This window comes from Pelobates fuscus, chromosome 2 (assembly GCF_036172605.1).
Source record: "Pelobates fuscus isolate aPelFus1 chromosome 2, aPelFus1.pri, whole genome shotgun sequence".
Classification (NCBI taxonomy): Eukaryota; Metazoa; Chordata; class Amphibia; order Anura; family Pelobatidae; genus Pelobates; species Pelobates fuscus.
In genome coordinates this window covers 75107176-75129151 of record NC_086318.1, presented here as the reverse complement: position 1 = coordinate 75129151, position 21976 = coordinate 75107176, and the positions used below count along the sequence as shown (strand labels likewise).

General features: G+C 41.0%; 1 protein-coding gene across 2 annotated transcripts in view; it reads right to left on the bottom strand.

The window, feature by feature from the left end:
• Positions 1-21976, bottom strand: part of RYK (receptor like tyrosine kinase) — a 115647-nt gene that overhangs the window by 57229 nt on the left and 36442 nt on the right. For both annotated transcript variants that reach the window (XM_063442256.1, XM_063442255.1), the window contains exons 2-7: positions 12736-12857; positions 11684-11783; positions 9080-9214; positions 8286-8345; positions 6444-6588; positions 5788-5888 (exon numbers count right to left, since the gene is read on the bottom strand). In XM_063442256.1, the coding sequence (XP_063298326.1) occupies positions 5788-5888; positions 6444-6588; positions 8286-8345; positions 9080-9214; positions 11684-11783; positions 12736-12857 (663 nt within the window). The remainder of the gene's footprint in view (positions 1-5787; positions 5889-6443; positions 6589-8285; positions 8346-9079; positions 9215-11683; positions 11784-12735; positions 12858-21976) is intronic.

The following is a 21976-nucleotide window of genomic DNA, read 5'->3' as shown; positions in this document are numbered from 1 at the left end:
CCCATTCAACAATATTGGAATCCAAACTCAAAGATTGTAGTTTATTGATAAGCCTTCTATGTGCAACAGTGTCAAAAACCTTACTGAAATCTAGGTAAGCAATGTCTACTGCACCACCCTGATCTATAATTTTAGTTACCCAATCAAAAAAATCAATAAGATTAGTTTGGCATGATCTCCCTGAAGTAAACCCATGTTGTCTCTGATCTTGAAATCCATGTGGTTTTAGATGTTCAACAATCCTATTATCCTTTAACATGGTTTCCATCACTTTCCCCACTACTGAAGTAAGGCTTACTGGCCTATAGTTGCCCGACTCCTCCCTATTACCTTTCTTGTGAATGGGCACAACATTCGCTAACTTCCAATCTTCTGGGACTACTCCTGTTATCAATGATTGGTTAAATAAATCTGTTAATGGTTTTGCTAGTACACCACTAAGCTCTTTTAATAGCTTTGGGTGTATTCCATCAGGTCCCATTGACTTATTTGTCTTTACTTTTGACAGTTGAAATAGAACCTCTTCCTCTGTAAACTCACGTGTAATAAATGACTCCTTTATCCTTTTTCTTAACTGAGGTCCCTTTCCTTCATTTTCATCTGTAAATACCAAACAAAAATATTCATTGAGGCAGTCAGCTAGACCTTTATCCTCATCTACATACCTTCCTCCTTTTGTTTTTAATCTAACTAATCCTTGTTTTACTTTTCTTTTCTCATTTATGTATCTAAAAAAAGTTTTGTCCCCCTTTTTTACTGACTGTGCTATTTTCTCTTCTGTGTGTGATTTGGAAGCTCTTACAACTTGCTTAGCCTCTTTCTGCCTAATCTTATAGGTCATTCTGTCTTCCTCACTCTGGTTTTTTTTATAATTACTAAATGCTAACTTTTTGTTTTTTACTATTTTGGCCACATCTGCGGAGTACCACAGGGGTTTCTTGAATTTTTTGCTTTTGCTGACAAGCCTAATGCAATTTTCTGTTGCCTTCAGTAGTGCAACTTTGAAATAATCCCATTTCTTTTGGACTCCATTTAAATTGCTCCAGTCTGATAATGACTACTTTACACATATTCTAATTTTAGAAAAGTCTGTTTTTCTAAATTCTAAATCTTTCGTTTTTGTGTGGTATGACTCAGTCACTGTTCTTATATTAAACCACACTGACTGATGATCACTGGGATCCTAAACTTTCACCTACAGTAATATCGGATACCAAATCTCCATTTGTTAACACTAAATCTAGTATGGCCTCTTTACGAGTTGGCTCCTCAACGACTTGTTTTAGAGACAATCCCAGTAGGGAGTTTAGAATATGTGTGCTCCTGGCACAAGTAGCTATTTTTGTTTTCCAATTCACATCAGGAAGATTAAAGTCACCCATGATGATAACTTCCCCCTTCATTGTCATTTTAGCTATTTCTTCAACTAGTAGATTATCTAACTCTTCAATTTGTCCTGGGGGCCTATAAATCACACCTACACGAGTTACTGTGTGATTACCGAATTCTAACGTAACCCAAACGGACTATGTTCGCCTCACTAACCTTTATTAGACTAGATTTTATGCTATCCTTCACATACAGGGCCACCCCTCCACCTTTCTTGCCTTCCCTGTCTTTTCTATATAAAGAGTACCCTGGTATTGCTATGTCCCAGTCATTTTTCTCATTATACCATGTCTCAGTAACAGCGACTAAATCTAAACTATCAGTTGCCATTATTGCCACAAGTTCATGGATCTTATTCCCTAAACTGCGAGCATTTGTAAACATGACTCTAAGCTTATTTTTTAACACACTTGCTACAGGCACCTTCTGTCCTTGTTTTGGGGGACAATTGGATTGATGTTTTATCACCCTTTTGCCCCCCCCCCCCCTCCTAGTTTAAATACATTCTAGCAAAACCTCTGAACTGCTCACTGAGAACATTTGTTCCCTTTTGAGAAAGATGCAAACCATCTTTTTTGTACAGTTTATTTCCATTCCAAACAGAGCTACCATGAGCAATAAAGCCAAATCCTTGCTCCCGACACCATTCACCAAGCCACAAGTTAAAGTCCCTAATACGCATCCGCATGTCATTCTGAGTGTTATGCACAGGCTGAACTTCAGAGAATGACAGTGTGGAAGCAACCTGCCGTATATCACTGGCAAAAACACTAAAAACTTCCTTAACCTCAGAAACCTCATTGCAAGCCAAGTTTGTCCCTAAATGGACAAGTACATCCAATTCCCCTTCCTGCTTTGCTTGCTTAACAATATTACAGATACGTCTCCTGTCTCTGTGAGCAGTAGCTCCGGGAAGACACCTCACAAGACCACCATTGTCCATCTCCACACCTCTTATGATGGAATCCCCCAACAACAGCTGCTTTCTATTAGGCCTCACCATAGTCTTCGTGCCTCTCTGCACAACACCACTAGCCTCAGTGCCTCTCTGCACAACACCACTAGCCTCAGTGCCTCTCTGCACAACACCACTAGCCTCAGTGCCTCTCTGCACAACACCACTAGCCTCAGTGCCTCTCTGCACAACACCACTAGCCTCAGTGCCTCTCTGCACAACACCACTAGCCTCAGTGCCTCTCTGCACAACACCACTAGCCTCAGTGCCTCTCTGCACAACACCACTAGCCTCAGTGTCTGTCTCCATGACACCATTACACTCTGAAAGTGCAGAAAATTATGTAGAGCAACAGACTGTGCAATATGCCTTTTATCCACAACTCTAAGTCTACCAGATCCTACAGTAATCCATCTGCCATTCCTAGTATGTCTCTGCAGCAGTGGATTTGCAGCAGTTCCAGCCTGAGTTTGTTTACCAGATAATTTACAAATCTCAGACTTCAAAAATACAATCTCCTGACGCAAGATAGAGAACTGTCTACAGATTAGACAACAACCAAACCTCCAAAAAGTGGAACGTGAAACAAATGCATAGCAACTATTACACTGAAATAAGTCTGCCAATTCCAGTGAGGTAAATAATTTTAATCAAATGAATCTTAAATTTTTATTTATCCTCCTGAATACCTCAGATTACCTCCAGTTTATCTCCAGAATATCTCCAACCACACACACTTAGAAGCAACACTCTCCAGAATATCTCCAACCACACACACTTAGAAGCAACACTCTCCAGAATATCTCCAACCACACACACTTAGAAGCAACACTCTCCAGAATATCTCCAACCACACACACTTAGAAGCAACACTCTCCAGAATATCTCCAACCACACACACTTAGAAGCAACACTCTCCAGAATATCTCCAACCACACACACTTAGAAGCAACACTCTCCAGAATATCTCCAACCACACACACTTAGAAGCAACACTCTCCAGAATATCTCCAACCACACACACTTAGAAGCAACACTTAGATGAAGCAACCAAGCTCTATACAGAGCATGAAGACAGGCTTGTGAAATCCAACAAGTTTGAGATTTAGAGAGGGATGGGAGGGAGGCGAGAGAAGGAGGGAGGGAGGCAAGGGAGGGGAGAGAAGGTAGAGAGAGAGGGAGGCAAGGGAGGGGAGAGAAGGTAGAGAGAGAGGGAGGCAAGGGAGGGGAGAGAAGGTAGAGAGAGAGGGAGGCAAGGGAGGGGAGAGAAGGTAGAGAGAGAGGGAGGCAAGGGAGGGGAGAGAGGAAGGGGAGAGAGGAAGGGGAGAGAGGAAGGGGAGAGAGGAAGGGGAGAGAGGAAGGGGAGAGAGGAAGGGGAGAGAGGAAGGGGAGAGAGGAAGGGGAGAGAGGAAGGGGAGAGAGGAAGGGGAGAGAGGAAGGGGAGAGAGGAAGGGGAGAGAGGAAGGGGAGAGAGGAAGGGGAGAAAGGGAGGGGAGAAAGGGAGGGGAGAAAGGGAGGGGAGAAAGGGAGGGGAGAAAGGGAGGGGAGAAAGGGAGGGGAGAAAGGGAGGGGAGAAGGCGAGGAAGGCAGGGAAGGAAGGCAGGGAAGGAAGGCAGGGAAGGAAGAGAGGGAGGGAAGAGAGGGAGGGAAGAGAGGGAGGGAGGGGAGGGAAGGGAAGGGAGGGAAGGGAAGGGAGGGGAGGGAAGGGAGGGGAGGGAAGGGAAGGGAGGGAAGGGAAGGGAGGGAAGGGAAGGGAGGGAAGGGAAGGGAAGGGAGGGAAGGGAAGGGAGGGAAGGGAGGGAAGGGAGGGAAGGGAGGGAGGGGAGGGAGGGGAGGGAGGGGAGGGAGGGGAGGGAGGGGAGGGAGGGGAGGGAGGGGAGGGAGGGGAGGGAGGGGAGGGAGGGGAGGGAGGGGAGGGAGGGGAGGGAGGGGAGGGAGGGGAGGGAGGGGAGGGAGGGGAGGGAGGGGAGGGAGGGGAGGGAAGGGAAGGGAAGGGAAGGGAAGGGAGGGAGGGAAGGGAAGGGAAGGGAAGGGAGGGAGGGGAGGGAAGGGAGGGAGGGAAGGGAGGGAGGGAAGGGAAGGGAGGGAAGGGAGGGAAGGGAGGGAGGGAAGGAAGGGGAGAGAGGGAGGCGAGGGACGAAGGAAGGAAGGGGAGAGAGGGAGGCGAGGGACGAAGGAAGGAAGGAGAGAGAGGGAGGCAAGGGATTGGAGAAAGGGAGGGAGTCAAGAATATAAAAAACAGAGGATATAGGCAAGGCTGCAGCTCTCTCTACATTTCGCTAGCAGTTTTTCTCTCTCACCGGTCTCTTAATTCCTTGGCAGACACTGGATGCCAAGGGACTAAAAGACGGGGCGAATGCGCTATCGTTACTATGGTTAAGCGCTGGCTATGGAGTGACATGACCTCACTCCATTCAGGCACCGGCATACTGGCCAGTGTGTCGGCGTCAGAGGAGGTTTGCCCTGCTTACAGAAGTGTCTCCAAGCAGAGCAAATCGGCAAAATACAGTGGAGGAACATGGGCGGACTGGAGTTGGATGGCTTCACAAATAACACCAATGTCTTTAATGAGATCGCGGCTGTGGAGCAAAGGGCCAGGTACCCAATGACCATTTCCCTTTAAGAAGAGAGGGGAGGCACAAGCTTCCATTATTCCTGTCACCAACATGGTGTGCACGCTGACAACATGCATAATCTTAGCACATAATGGACATTTTGCAGTCTGGAAAAGAGTTCCGGGCTGCCAAAGTCACCTGTGCTGCCCCGGCAAATAAATCTGCATGCATAGCATTTCACCCTGCACATCCATATTCCCACAAAAGTTCCAAAAGTGGTCATGGTGGTTGGAGTAACCGTTTAAGCAGAAAAAAAAATGCCAACGGAGAAAAATAACTGCTACATAAAATACAACCCAAGCAAAATAGCAAAAAATAAAAATAAAATAAGAATTCCTTCAGGATAGGTTACAAATAAAAAACACAGCTCATTCAAATGATTTGACTGAAAAGTAGGGAAATTGCCTATTTTCAAATAGCATTTTTTCTCCTAATCAACACATTTTCTAGCAAATCTGTTACCACAATGTATAGATGAAATTTCTTGCGATTTCGAAAGAGCATTTGTAGTTTGGGACATGACAGGTGCTCTATAAGGCCATAATGGCCATTTTAAAGGGGTTTGGGGGGAAATCTCTAAAGTAGCGAAGCTTTAAGTTCAGCTATATTTGCATTAAATTTAAACTCCACTTCAATTAATAACCTTGTTAGATGTCAAAATACTGGTCAGTGATGCTTCAGTAATACTGTTGGTATGAAATGGTTGTGTGTCACACCACACAAACCAGTTGAGGCCCATGGATCAAATATTGTAAGTCACATTCGTTACAATGCCTTTCTGAAAGCAGTGCATGCTGTATGAAAGTACATTGCTAAATGAACGCTTACTGGTCACTGGAGTGGCGTTGTTCGGGGTGTCAGCCCGCAGGTACTGGGTTGTTTGGGTTGATGGCTGAGACAGACCTTGAGAGCTGCTGCTATCACTCATGCTGTAAATAAAAGATAAACAAAAGCATCTCAATTGCATGATACTGCAAACACATCATGGCATAGAATAAAAGATGTTATAGACCTATGCAATAAGATCATCATCGCAATAATTAGACAGTAGAATATAAACATGAGATGATTAAAAGGCAACTAGATTGGATAATCTATGGCACACTTATCATGGGTAGCCAAATACTGCTGAACAGCAGGAGCAAAATACTCAATCTTCTCCAAAACTCATAGAACAAAAAGCTATTTTTATTGAGGGACTAAACAGTCTGCATGCACTTTGGCAGCTGATGAGAATCGTATTCAGTGGCTATTTTAGCTTTAATGGCATCCATCGAAAAGTTTGTAAAAAGGAGTGCAATGCTAAATAGGTCTCAAGTTCCTAACATCAGCAAGTCCACTAAATGAGTAATTAATCTGGTAAATCTATTACTTTCCCAGCATATATGGAATCTGCAGACTGCACAAAGCACAAGCAATAGAATTCCTGATTTTTTTTGTAAAAAAAAAAATCTATGAAAGGACAGACCCACTGTCAGATTTACCTGTCATCAAGCTCCACTCGTTTCATGCTGTGCAGGTGAAGCACTGCCAGTATGATGGCCACAAGGAAAATCACTGCACAGCACACGCCGACACTGATGTAGAATACCCGGGTGGAGGTTGTGGGGGCCACATTCACAGGATCAACTGAGGAATAAAAAGCACAACAGCAGTTATATGATGTTATTGTCCCCTACCCTTTATCCTCAGCTGCAGAGGGTTACAAGCTCATTTAGTGGAAATGGCCATTTAGCAATGACATGACAAATAGGAAAAAAAAAAGAAAAATAAACTCACTCACACAAGGTTTTCTCCAAATTGACAAGTCATATTTCATTTTCTTGCATCTGCAAGCCAAAATAGCCTAATTTCCTGCATAGTGCAGATAAAATAAGCAGGCCTGTCTAGGGCCTAATTTAAGAAGCAGGAACAATAGGCTGTATACATTATTACTTATTGATAAAGTGCCAAACATGTTGAAGAAAGCTGTGCAGTTTGGGAGGAAGTTGCAAAACTTGTACGCAAGTGATTAAAACTGAATTTCAAGAAGGCCCAGCTCATGGATCACCCGGTTTCTAAGGTATACGTATAGATTTTGCCACTTGCATCATTTAAAAAAACGTACATATAATTTCATAAACTAAATCACTATGAAAATCTTTAAAGGAACACTACAGAGTCAGAAATACAAACGTATTCCTGACATAGTTTTAAAAATGCTGTTAGGTGCACGGCCCCCCTCTCCTGCCTTTAGAAACGTGTTTTAAAGCACCATGTAAATCTCGATGCAGCTGGCTCTGCCCAGCACTGCCTCCTTTGCAGAGACCATCAAATTTGACGATCCCAGCCTGTCCAATGCTTTTCCCTTGGGAAAGCATTAGGAGACTATTGTGCACCCGCGTCAAAACATAGCACTTCGCCAATCCGTATCGCCTCATAAAGATGCATTGAATCTATGCATCTCTATGAGAAACTCCAGTGTCTCCATGCAGAGCATGGATCACTGACACAGGAAGCACCTCTAGTTACCGTCTGAGTGACTGCCACTAAATGTGTTCCTAGTCAGTAATGTAAACACTACCATTTCTCTGAAAATGCAGTGTTTACATTAAGAAGTCTGCAGGGACATGTTATACACACCAGAACAACAACTACATTAAGTTTAAGGTCACCATGCACAACTGTACTTATGAAGTCTCTCTAGTCCCTCAGAGTGACAGCCATTAGACATAGTGTTAAGCAGCAGTATAAACAGTGCGTTTTTGTGAAAACACAACATTTACACTACTGAGGCTTCAGGGATGGTGCATCTAGCACAGAATCACTAAATAATTTGTGGTGGTTCTGGTGCTTATCAGGTCACTATCTGAAAGGAGAGCGATAAAACCTTCAACTATACATTTTCTTCAAGTTTGTTTTTCTAGATTTTCCATTCATACTATAAACACTACATTAATCATTTTTACCCTTTGCTGTCAGGCTTGACCATATTAGCACTAAAGGGGTTACTGGTGCTTCTTTAAACACAAAATTAACACTTATTTTTGAACTGAAATCCACGTAAACGGTCACATAAACAATAATTGCAAGATATTAGGCAGGGCTAAAAATTCACACTTCAACTTAAACACAAATACATTACTACATTAACACAATAACATGTGTACTACAGACAATCCATGAATCAAATACAAACAAAAAAAATGTTTTATGCAAGGCTAGACTAAGGTGTTCGAACCATGTTACAATGCAAGATCAAATGAGTTAAAATAGCCTAACGGACGTTTTAAGCAGAACCAAACAAGACATTCAACAACAAAAAAAAAAATCTATGCAAGACTTACAATGAATTCGGGTGTTGTTTCTGTCTGGAGAGCTAGGATCCCTGACTTCTTGTTCAATCCCTGTGGAATTAATGATTGATTAGAAAATGATCTTCCTGTGCGGCTCAGTAATCACAGTTTAAAAGGACACTATGCTAGGTGATATATGGAAAATATGTTAAGTGGGGGGGGGGACCTCCTTTAAAGTATGCGTTTTCTGACTTACAGGTGCTGCAGTAGGCTCTGCCTAGATAAGAAAGCGCTTTAAATCGTTCTGCCAATCCAAGCACTCCCATTATTTTCAATGGGAGAGCTGAACATATCCCAGATGGGTTTACAGGACATATAGATCAGAATTGGCATTGATTGCATTCAGAGAAGAAACATAAGACAGATACAAGACTTCTGCAAAATAAGATACACATGCCTCTTTATCTGAAGGCTCCTTTGCTTCCCTCACAGATTATTACACTATTAAGGTGTCTCGATGAGATAAGGACTTGCATAGTATGTATATGGTAGCCCCTCAAGCATAAACCAACCAAGCACAGCAGGGGGGAAAGCATAGGAGAATCTATACTACAGCAACACATTTAGACACCAATATATAGTTAGAAGCAGTCTTCATTGTCCAAAGAAATGTAAAAAAAAAAAAAAACAGAAGCATTAAAACGGTTCAAGGTAGTTTGGTATTAAACAGTAATTTAATAATGTTTGTTTTAGTAAATTAACCACTCTACATGTTTCATTACCAGCAGAACCCAAAATATAGCCAAACATCCCATAACGTGCCAGTGGTGGTATGCCACACTTACTTCTGTAGCACATTTTCCTCCTCTTGAAATTTAGAACTGTGATGTTTTTGGCAGACGTGATGGTTACGTTGAGCTGCATGAGTAACATGACCTCTGCATCCATTTTCCCAGAGCAGAAAAGGTCGACTCTAAACACTGCCAACATAAGAAACAGAAACTTGTTAATGCAACATAAAGGGCTCCTCTAAAGGGGACTTCCATTTTATTTTTATTTTTTAATTAACTTTCAGAAAACATTGCCAAACCCTCTGCTAATTTGAAGACAGGGAATCAAATTCATTTTGCCATCAGACAGATTGAAAAATGTGATTGCATGTAACCTCATTGATCACAAAAAGCAAATTACCTTCATGTGCTGTGTTTCCAGTATTCATTCCAATTCATGAGCTTCTAAAAGTTCAGAAATGTATTGCCTTGTTACAAGGAGCTTTAGATGCATGTAACCGCTAAAACTCATACAACTAGAATTTACCTGGCTTTAATACTGGCTGCAATTATCTCCAACCAACACTTTACTATAATAGTGAGCAATATAACATAACGGGTTACTTGACTTTTGCAAAAATCCGTTTTCAGCTACGTATGAATCAAATACCTGTTAATCTTTGTCCAAACGAAATCGGCCTGCCAGGATTTAGTTGTGAAATCTTATAAGATCCCACCGGTGAATCCTCGATGGATTGATTTGTTCAGACGGCCATCAATAGGAGTTTGATTAGTTCAATTCTGATGAAATGGATTTGTGCACAAGTCAGAGTACCGTGATGAAGAAATAAACAGTGGAGTTCATCTGTAATAAACATTCCAAGTACAATAACCACTACAGCGCTCTGTAGTAGTTATGGTGTCAAATATGCCCTGGCACTCCCCTATTGTAAGCAGTCAAACCGTTTGACTTCTTAGCAGGGGGTTCATCAGGCACTGCCCACAGCCGCCTCTCTGCGGCCTGGAGAGTCAAACACTCCTGATTTGAAATGGATTGAATGTATGCCTTGCTCTCTGGCTGATCGTATCAGCTGATCTCTCATACAGCATCTCCCAGTCTTAGCACAGACACCTTCCGATTGACACTTTAAAACCACACAAAAACTGTTTTTATAGCAAAAATTGAGATTTATTCTCCAAAGAGGTAATAATCAAGACTTTTATACACATTGTGTAAATCCATCAAAGTCTGCAGTTTCAAGCCTTCAAAGACTACTTAAAATGGCCTCTCTCATAACTTCATTGGTAATACATCACCAATCTTGGGAAAATCTGCTTACTGTGCATGATTGTCCTTCCAATACAATCTCCATCAAGGCTGAATGACACAGAAGCCTAAGACAGATAGGGTCTATATTGATGTGGACACATATATAGCACATAGTATCTCAACATAAACTTGGTACAAATAAAAGACAACTTAAAATTTAGAAAAAATACGACATACACATGCAAGTTTTTTTGTTTTTTTTACAGGAAATGGAAACTCATAGTAGAACATATTGCTTAGGGTTTAGATTAATTGAAAGTGCCATGCAGCTCTCAATTTGATGTGATCTACTGTGATGCTCTCCCAACCAGACACACTGGCTTTTTTTTCAGTATCAGTGAGGCGCAGTAAGACTTCTAGTGCAATCTCCGATAAAGAGAGAGCTTCCAACTACAGCAGATCAACAGAGAAGTTACAATTTACACAAAACATCATCTCTGACCTGCTCAAATTCATAATATAAATTAACACAACTAAAGAATATAAACGCAAGGCAAAACCATTAAATACATTTGGTGTCACATTTTAAAGCCTAAATGCAGTATTAACTAGTGGCACTAGGGGTCACTGCTGCAAAACAGTATTTCTATTGGAACAGCAAAAAAACATTTTATATTTATAAGGTATTTTCATATTCCACTCATAATGGGACACGTTACATTTGGGTCCAAAAATTAAAGGACCACTCTAGTGCCAGGAAAGCACTCGTTTTCCTGGCACTAGAGTGCCCTGAGGGTGCCCCCACCCTCACGGACCCCCTCCCGCCCGGCTCTGGAAAGGGGGAAGGGGTTAAAACTTACCTTTTTCCAGCGGTGGGCGGAGAGCTCTCCTCCTCCGATCCTCCTCTTCTCCTCCCCGTCGGCTGAATGCGCACGCGCGGCAAGAGCTACGCGCGCATTCAGCCGGTCACATAGGAAAGCATTCATAATGCTTTCCTATGGACGCTTGCGTGCTCTCACTGTGATTTTCACAGTGAGAATCACGCAAGCGCCTCTAGCGGCTGTCAATGAGACAGCCACTAGAGGATTAGGGGTAAGGCTTAACCCATTCACAAACATAGCAGTTTCTCTGAAACTGCTATGTTTATGAAAAAATGGGTTAACCCTAGAAAGACCTGGCACCCAGACCACTTCATTAAGCTGAAGTGGTCTGGGTGCCTAGAGTGGTCCTTTAAACGGAGTACATAGAATATATCATAAGGCATATTTCGGTGCCTTTCCCATCCGTTCAGAGAGGACATAAGGATCTGTTTCTCTGCAGCCTCTGTATGAACAGAAAAGCCACAGCTTACAGAAAGGAAAACACCAATAACCAGAAGATCATTTAATAAAATCAGAAAAACAGCACACCTGATAAGACAAGAGGGACATCACCGCGAAGGGTGATATTGGTCTGTGGCATTTCCATGGCCATTGGATTGTCCACCTGAAATCCCAGTTTGTATTCCACCTGCAGAAGAGGAAGCAAGGATTGTGAATAGAAGATATCATTTATTACACCGACTCGGAATTTAATGTTAGTGATGTTTAAAAACAAGTACATAATCTGCAATGATCCAAGACTACATGGCCTAAAGCATTTTGCCTTTGTGGTACACAGTGCTGGACAATAGGTAAAACAAGACAAACAATTAATTGTGTATTGATGAGAAAGCCTTTTTTATTTTATTTTTTTAATCACTTTCTCCACAGCTGGTAAGTATCCACGTGGAGTGTGCACCTAGGCTGAAGGCACTTAACCACCTACCATTACCAGTAGCATAGATTTATTTTACGAGCTCTCTTATTAAATGTTCCATTTCGTTACACTGGACACTGGCTGATGACACTATAATAAGACTATAAATGAGAGTGTGCAGAAAATAGACATTTGCTAGCATTAGTCCATCAGGGGAAAGACTGTTTGTATGGAGCGCTCTTCGGCACTTTAAACTTGTTTTAATTGAGTGAGATCCCAGCAACATCTATTGTGTTTCCAATTGTAAAGAAGAACATCCTTTAACTGACTAACCTCTATAGATGTCAGTTGAAGAATAACAACATCTATAGAGGATTGCTACATAAGTTTTACTCCAAGGTTTTACAGCAGTGAAATTAATATGTCAGTTTATGTCAGGTTTTTAACAGAATGCATGCAATGCAGGCAATTAAAGGGTGCTGAACTGAATTAACAATTGGGGGGGGGGGGGGGACTGACGGAGAGAGAAAAAGGCATGTCCGAGCTCCCTCAAGAATGCATGCCATATACAGGAGACTCCTGCTCTACGTTAAACAGAAAAAACAACACACGTTTCTAGCACACTGAATACTGGAAGTGTAATTAGGAGAGAATAAATCAAATAAGAGAGCAAATGAGCCAGAAACATAAATAAAGGAAAGAAGAAGTCTGTGCTTTGACTTACCTTAGATTTGGCTTTCCAGCTAAAATGGAGACTGCTGGTCTCAACGGGAACAAGCAGGTTAAAGGAGAGCGCATAGTGATTGATGATATCGTTCCTCACATAATACAGCTCAGCATCCAGACCTGGGGGAGACAGATTTCCTTCAATTTAGCAGTAAAAGGGAATCGAGCATGAATAATCAAACTGAGGGCAAAAAAAGTCCACAAGTCTTCAGAATAACACTATAAACATGAATTATTAATTAATAGCAGTTACACAATTGCAACACAAGAGTGAATATGAAACCCAAACCACATTCTGGTCTACCTAGTAATTACAACATAATAGCACAACTGTAAATCTTTACAAACTTTGCATTAAGCCAAAGAATAACATTACAATAACACTTTGATAGACTGAAAGGCACTTGTCTGAACTTATTTTGTTTTGTGAGGAAGCGAGAAATGGTGGATGAGCGGACTGCAAGACAAGCAGGAAGAGAGGACAAGGGGATGAAGAAGAAAAAAAAAAAAATACCATTACCATTTCACCTCAAACAATACTAGTGTATTCACCACAGAAAGAAACCTCATGGAACTGAACTGCAAAGCCTCCATTCTGCCAACCAACCACTTCATCTTTTCCAATCTTCTTTGTATGTTAAACAATGGGAGCTTAATTCATAGTCTAATGAGTTCCTGATACTCCAGGCAGGGAAGATTGGTGCTCACAAAAACAACCGAGCTAATTGAACTAATTAAAGAACAATGTAATCCCCCTAATCACCTCACTGGCAGCAGGACAACATTATGGTGGCATTGTGTAGTTAGCCCCCCTAGGGGGTGGGGGGGTTATAGAGAGGTTTTAGCAGGATCTTTGCATGTTCCACACTAATCCAGCCTCAGCATTACCAAGCCTTGATGTGTGTCTAGGCGGTCATTAAATCATTGACTGATGTTTTCCCAAGAACTTTCAAAGCAAAGGGTTTTTTGAAGTCTGGATGTATGTATGTATATTTACCTTTCTGCTCCATTTGACCTGTAGTAAACCATTAAGGCTTAAAGTGGCAAATTGAGTTCACTAGGTGCACAAAACGTCCAGCATCCCACACCTTCTTACATTCAGTGAAGGGACCGCCTAAAACCGGCAATGTGTCTTGGGAAATGTTGTTCAAACAGCTGTGCCGAAGTTAGCCACTAATGTATTACATGAAAGAAATCTATTGAGTTACTACCTGCAGCAGCAAATTACAGAATTATTTTTTTTGTGCACTTTGAATGTCAGATCATTTACACAGACTTTGTAAAATAACATTGTTTGTGTTTACAAATGAATTCAAAGTGGCCATTTTTTTATTTTTTTGTCAAAAACGGTCAAAGGCTGACATCTGTATTGAAATATGTTTATTTTACTGTACTCTGTTTTAAGGGACAATCTCTACTTTTAAGGGACGTATAGACATACAATATATAGAGGGTTTAACATTTCAAGTCCTAGGCTACAAGCTACATTATTGCAAAATAAAACCCCTTCAAGAGACCCAAATGTCCTAAAGTAAGAGATTCATTGCAAGCAGTCGTATGGAGTCTGACTAATATGCAATGTCTTTCAATCAGTGTGGGCCAAATCTGATTGCCTGGGATCTTATTTTGGGTCTAACAAGAGAGACTCCCTAAAAGCATACAAACATACAAAATGATGACAGCAGTCAACAGCATTGCCAAGATGATTTTCCAAAAAATATGCATACAACAAATATTTAAAGGCCTTTAAAAGTTGAAAACTACTGACTACACAATATTAAATTACTATCATTATTGGAAACACCTACTATCTAAACATTTAAAAAAAATCTGACTATTGCTACGGTTGACAGAGCTCTGCAGCCTGTAAAATGCATATAAAAAAAGTCAAACAAAATTTCTGCAAACCTTCAGGAAAAAGACCATAATTCTATTAGATTCTGAATGCATCTAAATAACATATAATTAACATTCTGAAATAGCTTGTGTTCAGAAATGTGCTAAGCATTAGCATGAAACTTGGTTTGTTTTAAGCACGGAGGATTAGTTTAAACAGCCCAGGCTCTGCCAATGAACATATGGCTAGTGGTTACAGCAAGGGAAAACAGCAAATCGCAAAATATGCACGATAAGCTTAGAAATATATAGTATGAGGATTAAATGATAGGAGGAGTTTAGAGGAACCTTTACAATGTTTGGTCAGCAGTTTTACATGTTTGGTGAGCTCAATTGATTAATGTATTATGGTAGTGTATCTGCTTTTAAAGGGACACCTGGTCACAATACACAACTTTAACTTTAAGATATCATATGGAAACCGGACAACCACTATTGCACTTAAAGTGGCACTGTCACACCCCTCCTTGCACAATAGGTATTTCATAAAGATAAAATCTTTACAAAAATACTGTACTCATATTGACTTTGTTGGAATTTCACTGAAATTACAACCCAGTAAAAAAATATATATATACTAGAGCTATAGAAGTGTCAACCCCCTAGAAGCCCCAGTTAAACTTCCATTTGTCTGCTCCCACCCTCTCAGCTATCTGACCCCCAGCGACGATGAGGTGACTGTCGGGTGTCGTTGCAAATTATGCAAAGTTCTCTGTTATGCTGCAGGGCTTGTGAAGACCGTTTATTTGCACCTAACGTAAAATTATAGCAAAACCAATTATCTTCAACATGCTTGTTGAATACTGTTCTATGACAGGTATAATATTATTCCAGCACGGTCCGTATTTTCAGAAAAATAAAATGGCTCACCAGTACATACTCGTTTTCCTGGCACTATAGTGCCCTGAGGGTGCCCCCACCCTCAGGGTCCCACTCCCATGATGCTGAAGGGGAAGGAAGGGGTTAATCCCTTACCTTTTTTCCAGCACCGGGACTCTCCTCCCTCTTCTGACATCCCTGGCTGAATGTGCGGCAAGAGCCGCGCGCGCATTCAGCCAGTCCATAGGAAAGCATTCTCAATGCTTTCCTTTGGACGCTGGCGTCTTCTCACTGTGAAAATCACAGTGAGAAGCGCGGAAGCGCCTCTAGCGGCTGTCAATGAGACAGCCACTAGAGGCTGGATTAACCCATAGGTAAACATAGCAGTTTCTCTGAAACTGCTATGTTTACAGCAGAAAGGGTTAAACCTAGCTGGACCTGGCACCCAGACCACTTCATTAAGCTAAAGTGGTCTGGGTGCCTATAGTGGTCCTTTAAACGGGGATGAGGGAGGGGACACCAACTTTCTGCATCATTGGGGGAGTAATGGGTTTCCTTACCCAGGTGTATTTAAACATATAACCTTCACAAAAGTAGCACAAATCACACAAAAAGAATCTGTGATATTGGGAATTGATATTAGTATCAGAAATAGGTTATTATAGTCCAAATGCACTTCAGAGTATAAGGTAAAACTATCCCATCACAATACCACAAAGGGCTTTTCAAGAGATAAGAAATGAAAGAAGTGCCAACAGAAAACTAAAAAATAATTCAATTTGCTGTTAAGTGCATTTGTAGGTGAGAGGAAAATATATCAGGATTTTTTAAGTATACTTTATATAAAATACATGTACTATATGCAGGGCCGGATTAACACAGCTCCATGCCCATGGAATAGGCACACGGATTTATTAAAAAAAAAAAAAAAAAAAAAAGTCTTCACATACTCTTGCTTAAGGATGGAAACTTAAGAGGGATGTAGGGGAACAAAACTTGTGTGGACCGGTTGACAATGAAATTCGTTAAGGCAATGCTGACTTGGTCTCTCTTACACTGTGGCATGTCCACTTTGTTCCACACTCACTAAATACACAATTTCTCTGTCACAGACTAGATACAAAGAACTTCTGTCTGCTATTAAGGTTAGGAGACAAGTGAGTGCTAGGGGACCATCCTTAGAAAGCATGGAGCGAGCAGATTATTAGACGCATTTATGCCAAGCTCAGGGTGCTGTCTGTATGGTTGGCCAGACATGGCCCCTTTTTGGGCATGTTTGCCCCTTTTGACAGTTCTGGTTAGGTGATTCACGTCACCCTTTTACCCCACCAACTGACTTATTGTTTCACTGGACACTGCTGTTAGGGGGTATGGATTTACTTGAAAGATGAAAGCATAAATTAGAGAGCTTATCTTTAAATAAAAGTCACTCTAACGACTCTGTTTTCTCATAGCTGCATTTTATGAGTGTCCCTACAGCACCGTCTCCATCCGACTCATGACACTTGGGAAGTATGACTGTTTTAGTGTTTTTGATCGACAAGATTCTGTAATTAGGCCTATCATAATTGTCAGCACCAGTCCCACAGGGCTCTTAATCTGGCCCTGACTATATGGCACAAAATGTCTTGATGGATGGTCATACGTTCTTTTAGACAACTCAGAAGGTTAGACCAGGAACTCTAAGGCTGGATGGTGCTGGAAGGGCAATGGGCATAATTAAATAGAATACATAAAATTAAACAGTGAACGTATTCCTAAACAGTGAACCTATTTGGCATACATAAAGAGACACTAAAGTTGCCCACAACACATCTCAATAAAGTCTTATGGGTGCGTTAGTCCTGTCCATTTAACCCTGCAAATATTTCTGAAACGGCACGGTTTCCATTGTATACGGATAGCCACTAGAGGCACCTCAGCTGCACTGCCAAAAGAGAACTGTCACGTGATGCAGAAACCCACAGGAAAGCACTGAACACAATCCTTTCCGGTGGGGAACCTTGGACGCATGCGGCACTTGCAGCGCATGCACATCAGGGGCCCCCATTGCTCCATTATAAGAGCACTGGAGAGGGCCATCGCGTCGACCATGCTTCCTCCATGATGTTGCAGGAGGCTGAGAGATGAGCAGTACTGAGGGAGTTACGGGACTGGAAAAAGTTATAAAAAATGTGAAAAGAGTGGAGAGACATGGGGCACTGTAGCATTAGAAATGCAGAGTAGTAATTTCTAATGCTATAGTGTTCCTTTTAGTGTTTCCTCATCAAAGACAATAAAGGAATAGGCCTAGTCAGTTAACAAACAAGGTTATGGCCTGTGGAGACTAGCCTACACAAAGCTACACATGATGAAAGGTGTTTCGGCTGAATACCGACATTCAACAAAATACCTCACTTTCAAAGGCTTACCTGGCCGTGCGCCAGCTCCCATTAACTATACTGTTTATTATTACTGCTGTTTGCCCACAAGCCTTTATCAGATCGCAATTGTTAAACTGTAAAGATATAAAAATACACAAACCCACTGTATTTCTGCTGTTCCTGGTTAATGTGACTTGTTACCTCATAAAAGAATATTGCATATAGTCTTTTTGGAAGATCAATCTGTCAGCTTTACAAAGTATTAAAGACAACTTCACAATCTAGAGCAATAAAGCACAAATGAGAAGGTAAACCTTTAAATACCATTTATTGTGCCATTTATGGTCAGCTTCCTAAAACCTGTGACTACTACAAACACAGGTTTCTGGGATCACCGAGTCACTGAAGCAGCAAGTAATGCACATTCACTTTTGTTTTATAAAACAAATGTGGTGGGTTTTGTCAATAACAGCTAAATGCGAGCGGTTTAGACAGCCGGTAAAAACACATATATAGAGGTTTGATTTAGTTTTTTAACAAGCCATCTGCCAAATACTTTCCAAAAGCCAAAACCGTTTAAATAAATCTGAAATTACAAATACCTTAAGTGTTATTGTTTCTCTTTTAAATAATAGTCACCAACGACTCTCGGTAGTGATAAATATGAGCTATATGAATTACATAACAGACAATAACATTTTGGTAGCAGGTGTAATAATCACACCAGTGGTGCTTTGCTGTATATCATAAGTGTTAAACATGTTAAATTTACAAACATACGTTACGATTTAGAAATCAATATGAAGATATGAAGGAATTCAAATCAAAACCCTGTTATTTCCTATAAATTATATGAACAGGAGAGAAGTCTGAGATTATCCCTGAAATGTCACTTTTCAGTGCCTCTGAATACAAAGTATTTTGTGTATTCAAAGTCTAATAGCAGTTTAGTGTCTTTTTTCAGTAACTCACTGAACTACAAGTACTGTGATAAACTTTAATTAAACTGCATGATTCTTCAACATATCCATCAGCTTCCATGTCTTCACAAAGCACTTAATAAAGGGATTTAAAGGTTTCTTCCCACCCCTTCGTGTCTGTTATACATGTATTGCACAGGTTCTCATTATGGTCTTCCTAGAAATACTCTCTTTCATAAGAGGCAAATACGCGTGGTCTTTAGTGTAAGATCCACTCCTGGAGGTGTACATGGTGATAAAGAGCATTGTGAACACATGTGATGATGCATCATATTTGGATTCAGGTAGCAACGATTTTTACTTTAACTTGCTGTGTAACCAGTCTTGCTCCGGATACAAGTCCCTTGAGAAATTTGGCAGTCTATCTTGTTGCCGGGGTACTATTCGAAAAGGATCTGACTACACCTCCCATTAACCTTTGACAAACAGCCAAAAATGCAGCAAGCTGTAGGCTTTCAACAGCTGGAGGCTTTAACTATCACTACATTAAATTAAAGAATGGAAGCATAGAAAACCAAATGCATCCCCTCAACCCCCACAAATAACTAAATACCCAAAAGAAGCACATCACAGACAGCATTCTCTTGCACACTCAAACTGTAATGCGGCCAAGTCTGACTGCATCATGACAAACTCTCTGCCAGTAACGGGATATGAAATGGCATTTTATGGCAAAGAACAGACTGCTGAACTCCAGATGCAAGGGCAATCCTATAAATCACAAGCTATTCACAGCGAAGAATACCTGCAAACTGAAAAGCCCCATCCCTCACAAAAAAGGAACATTAAGTTTAATGTAAATTTAGTGCTGCAGTGAAAAGGAATACTACTAGGCTAGACTACTAGACAAGGCTTTCCAAGATTAACTATACATTATACAGATATTTTATGTAAACACTTCAAACTACACAAATAGAATTCTCAACTGAAATGGTGCTTAGACAGGATATTTTTTGAGGGTGAAAAAAATAAAAAAACGTACACACAGAAATGTCTAAAATAGAAGCCACTAACATTCCTGAAATGAATAGTTTGATTTCTGCCTTATTTAGACACTGGGAGATTACTTCTTTCCAGACGCTCACATCTGTCTAATGTCCTTGGTCAAAAACACATTTTTACATAAATTTGACATAAAAGTATTCCACATTTACATACGGAATATAACAGACAAGTAGAGAAGAATGCCTTGCTCAAACAAGCTTACAGTCTATTATGTATTACATATCCCATCAATTATGAATGAGTCTAAATTTATTACTTTATTTTGCATATTTAGAAAGGAATTTATAACGAACATTTCTTGAGATGTGTGTAAGCAAGTGACTATCATATATTGGTTATTATTCTAGATTACTGCACAGATGCTTGTTATGCGAATAAGCGTAAGACACATTTTCAGAGCCTTTTCGTTATGGAAACAATCAACCAAATATAAAAATATCGTAAATAAATTAATTCTATAAATAATGTAGAGGTTCACACAGTACTATAGATTTGGCATTTCTGGTTCAAGTGATGTGTTTTAGCTTAAATACCCTCTAATTTTTTCGTTGTTTTTAAAACTGCAGGTCACAGTGTACAACTTTGGCATCTATTTCCCCTGACCTAGGTCATAGCATGCTGAATAAATGTCTGCATTGCTGCGAGAAAGCAAGCAATATTCTGTCCAGCCATTAAATGTCACTAACCACTCCGGTTTTACATGAGGAATATTTTAGTAATGGAGAGCAAGACCTCAAGGATAAATACAACTGAAGATATGTTAAAGGACCACTCTAGTGCCAGGAAAGCACTCGTTTTCCTGGCACTAGAGTGCCCTGAGGGTGCCCCCACCCTCAGGGACCCCCTCCCGCCCGGATCTGGAAAGGGGAAAGTGTTTAAAACTTACCTTTTTCCAGCGGTGGGCGGAGAGCTCTCCTCCTGCTCTCCTCCTCCGATCCGCCTCTTCTCCTCCCCGTCGGCTGAATGCGCACGCGCGGCAAGAGCTGCGCGCGCATTCAGCCGGTCACATAGGAAAGCATTCATAATGCTTTCCTATGGACGCTTGCGTGCTCTCACTGTGATTTTCACAGTGAGAATCACGCAAGCGCCTCTAGTGGCTGTCAGTGAGACAGCCACTAGAGGAAAAAGGGGAAGGCTTAACTAATTGATAAACATAGCAGTTTCTCTGAAACTGCTATGTTTATAAAACAATTAGTTAACCCTAGCTGGACCTGGTACCCAGACCACTTCATTAAGCTGAAGTGGTCTGGGTGCCTAGAGTGGTCCTTTAAGATAAAAATGAAGTGGTATTTTGAATGTAACAGTCTTTTAAAGGGAAGCAATTTAGTATGTGTTAGGAATCTGTAAACCCACGGGTGTTATGCACAGGAGTCAATGTATTTAATCATATACAATCCCCTTATTCTTACATTGATTTTGAGCTAGTAGCCATCCCTCTTACTTACCATTATTAAACCAATTTAAAGGGACACTATAGTCACAAGAACAAATACAGCTTATTGAATTTGTTCTGGTGAGTAGAATCATTACCTGCAGGCTTTTTGCTGTAAACACGGTCTTTTCAGAGAAAATGCAGTGTTTACATTACAGCCTAGTGATAACTTTACTGGCCACTCCTTAGATGGCTGTTAGAGATCCTTCCTGGGTCATGGCTGCCTAAAATGCATCCAAACATTCAGTGTCTCCTCCCTCTGCATGCAGACACTGAACTTTCCTCATAGAGATTCATTGATTCAATTCATCTACATGAGGAGATGCTGATTGACCAGGGCTGTGTTTGAATTTTGCAGGCTCTGCCCCTGATCTGCCTCCTTGCCAGTCTCAGCCAATCCTATGGGGAATCATTGTGATTGGATCAGGCCACCACTTCTGATGATGTCAGAGGAAATTCACAGGCAGAGGTAGCAGCTTCAGACTTGAATACAAGTACGATTTTACTATCTTTAGGGAGGCAAAGGGGGCCAGATAGTGGTTTTAACACTATAGGGTCAGGAATACATGTTTGTGTTCCTGACCCTATAGTGCTCCTTTAACTCTAGTGTGATGAGGTTTTTACTAAAGTCAGCACTTCCAGCAAAGCAGAACAGAATATCAACATTTTTCAGCTGTTAATAGAACTTTATGTAAACAAAGTCATGTCACATCAATACATTTTGCATCAATATTTTATATACAT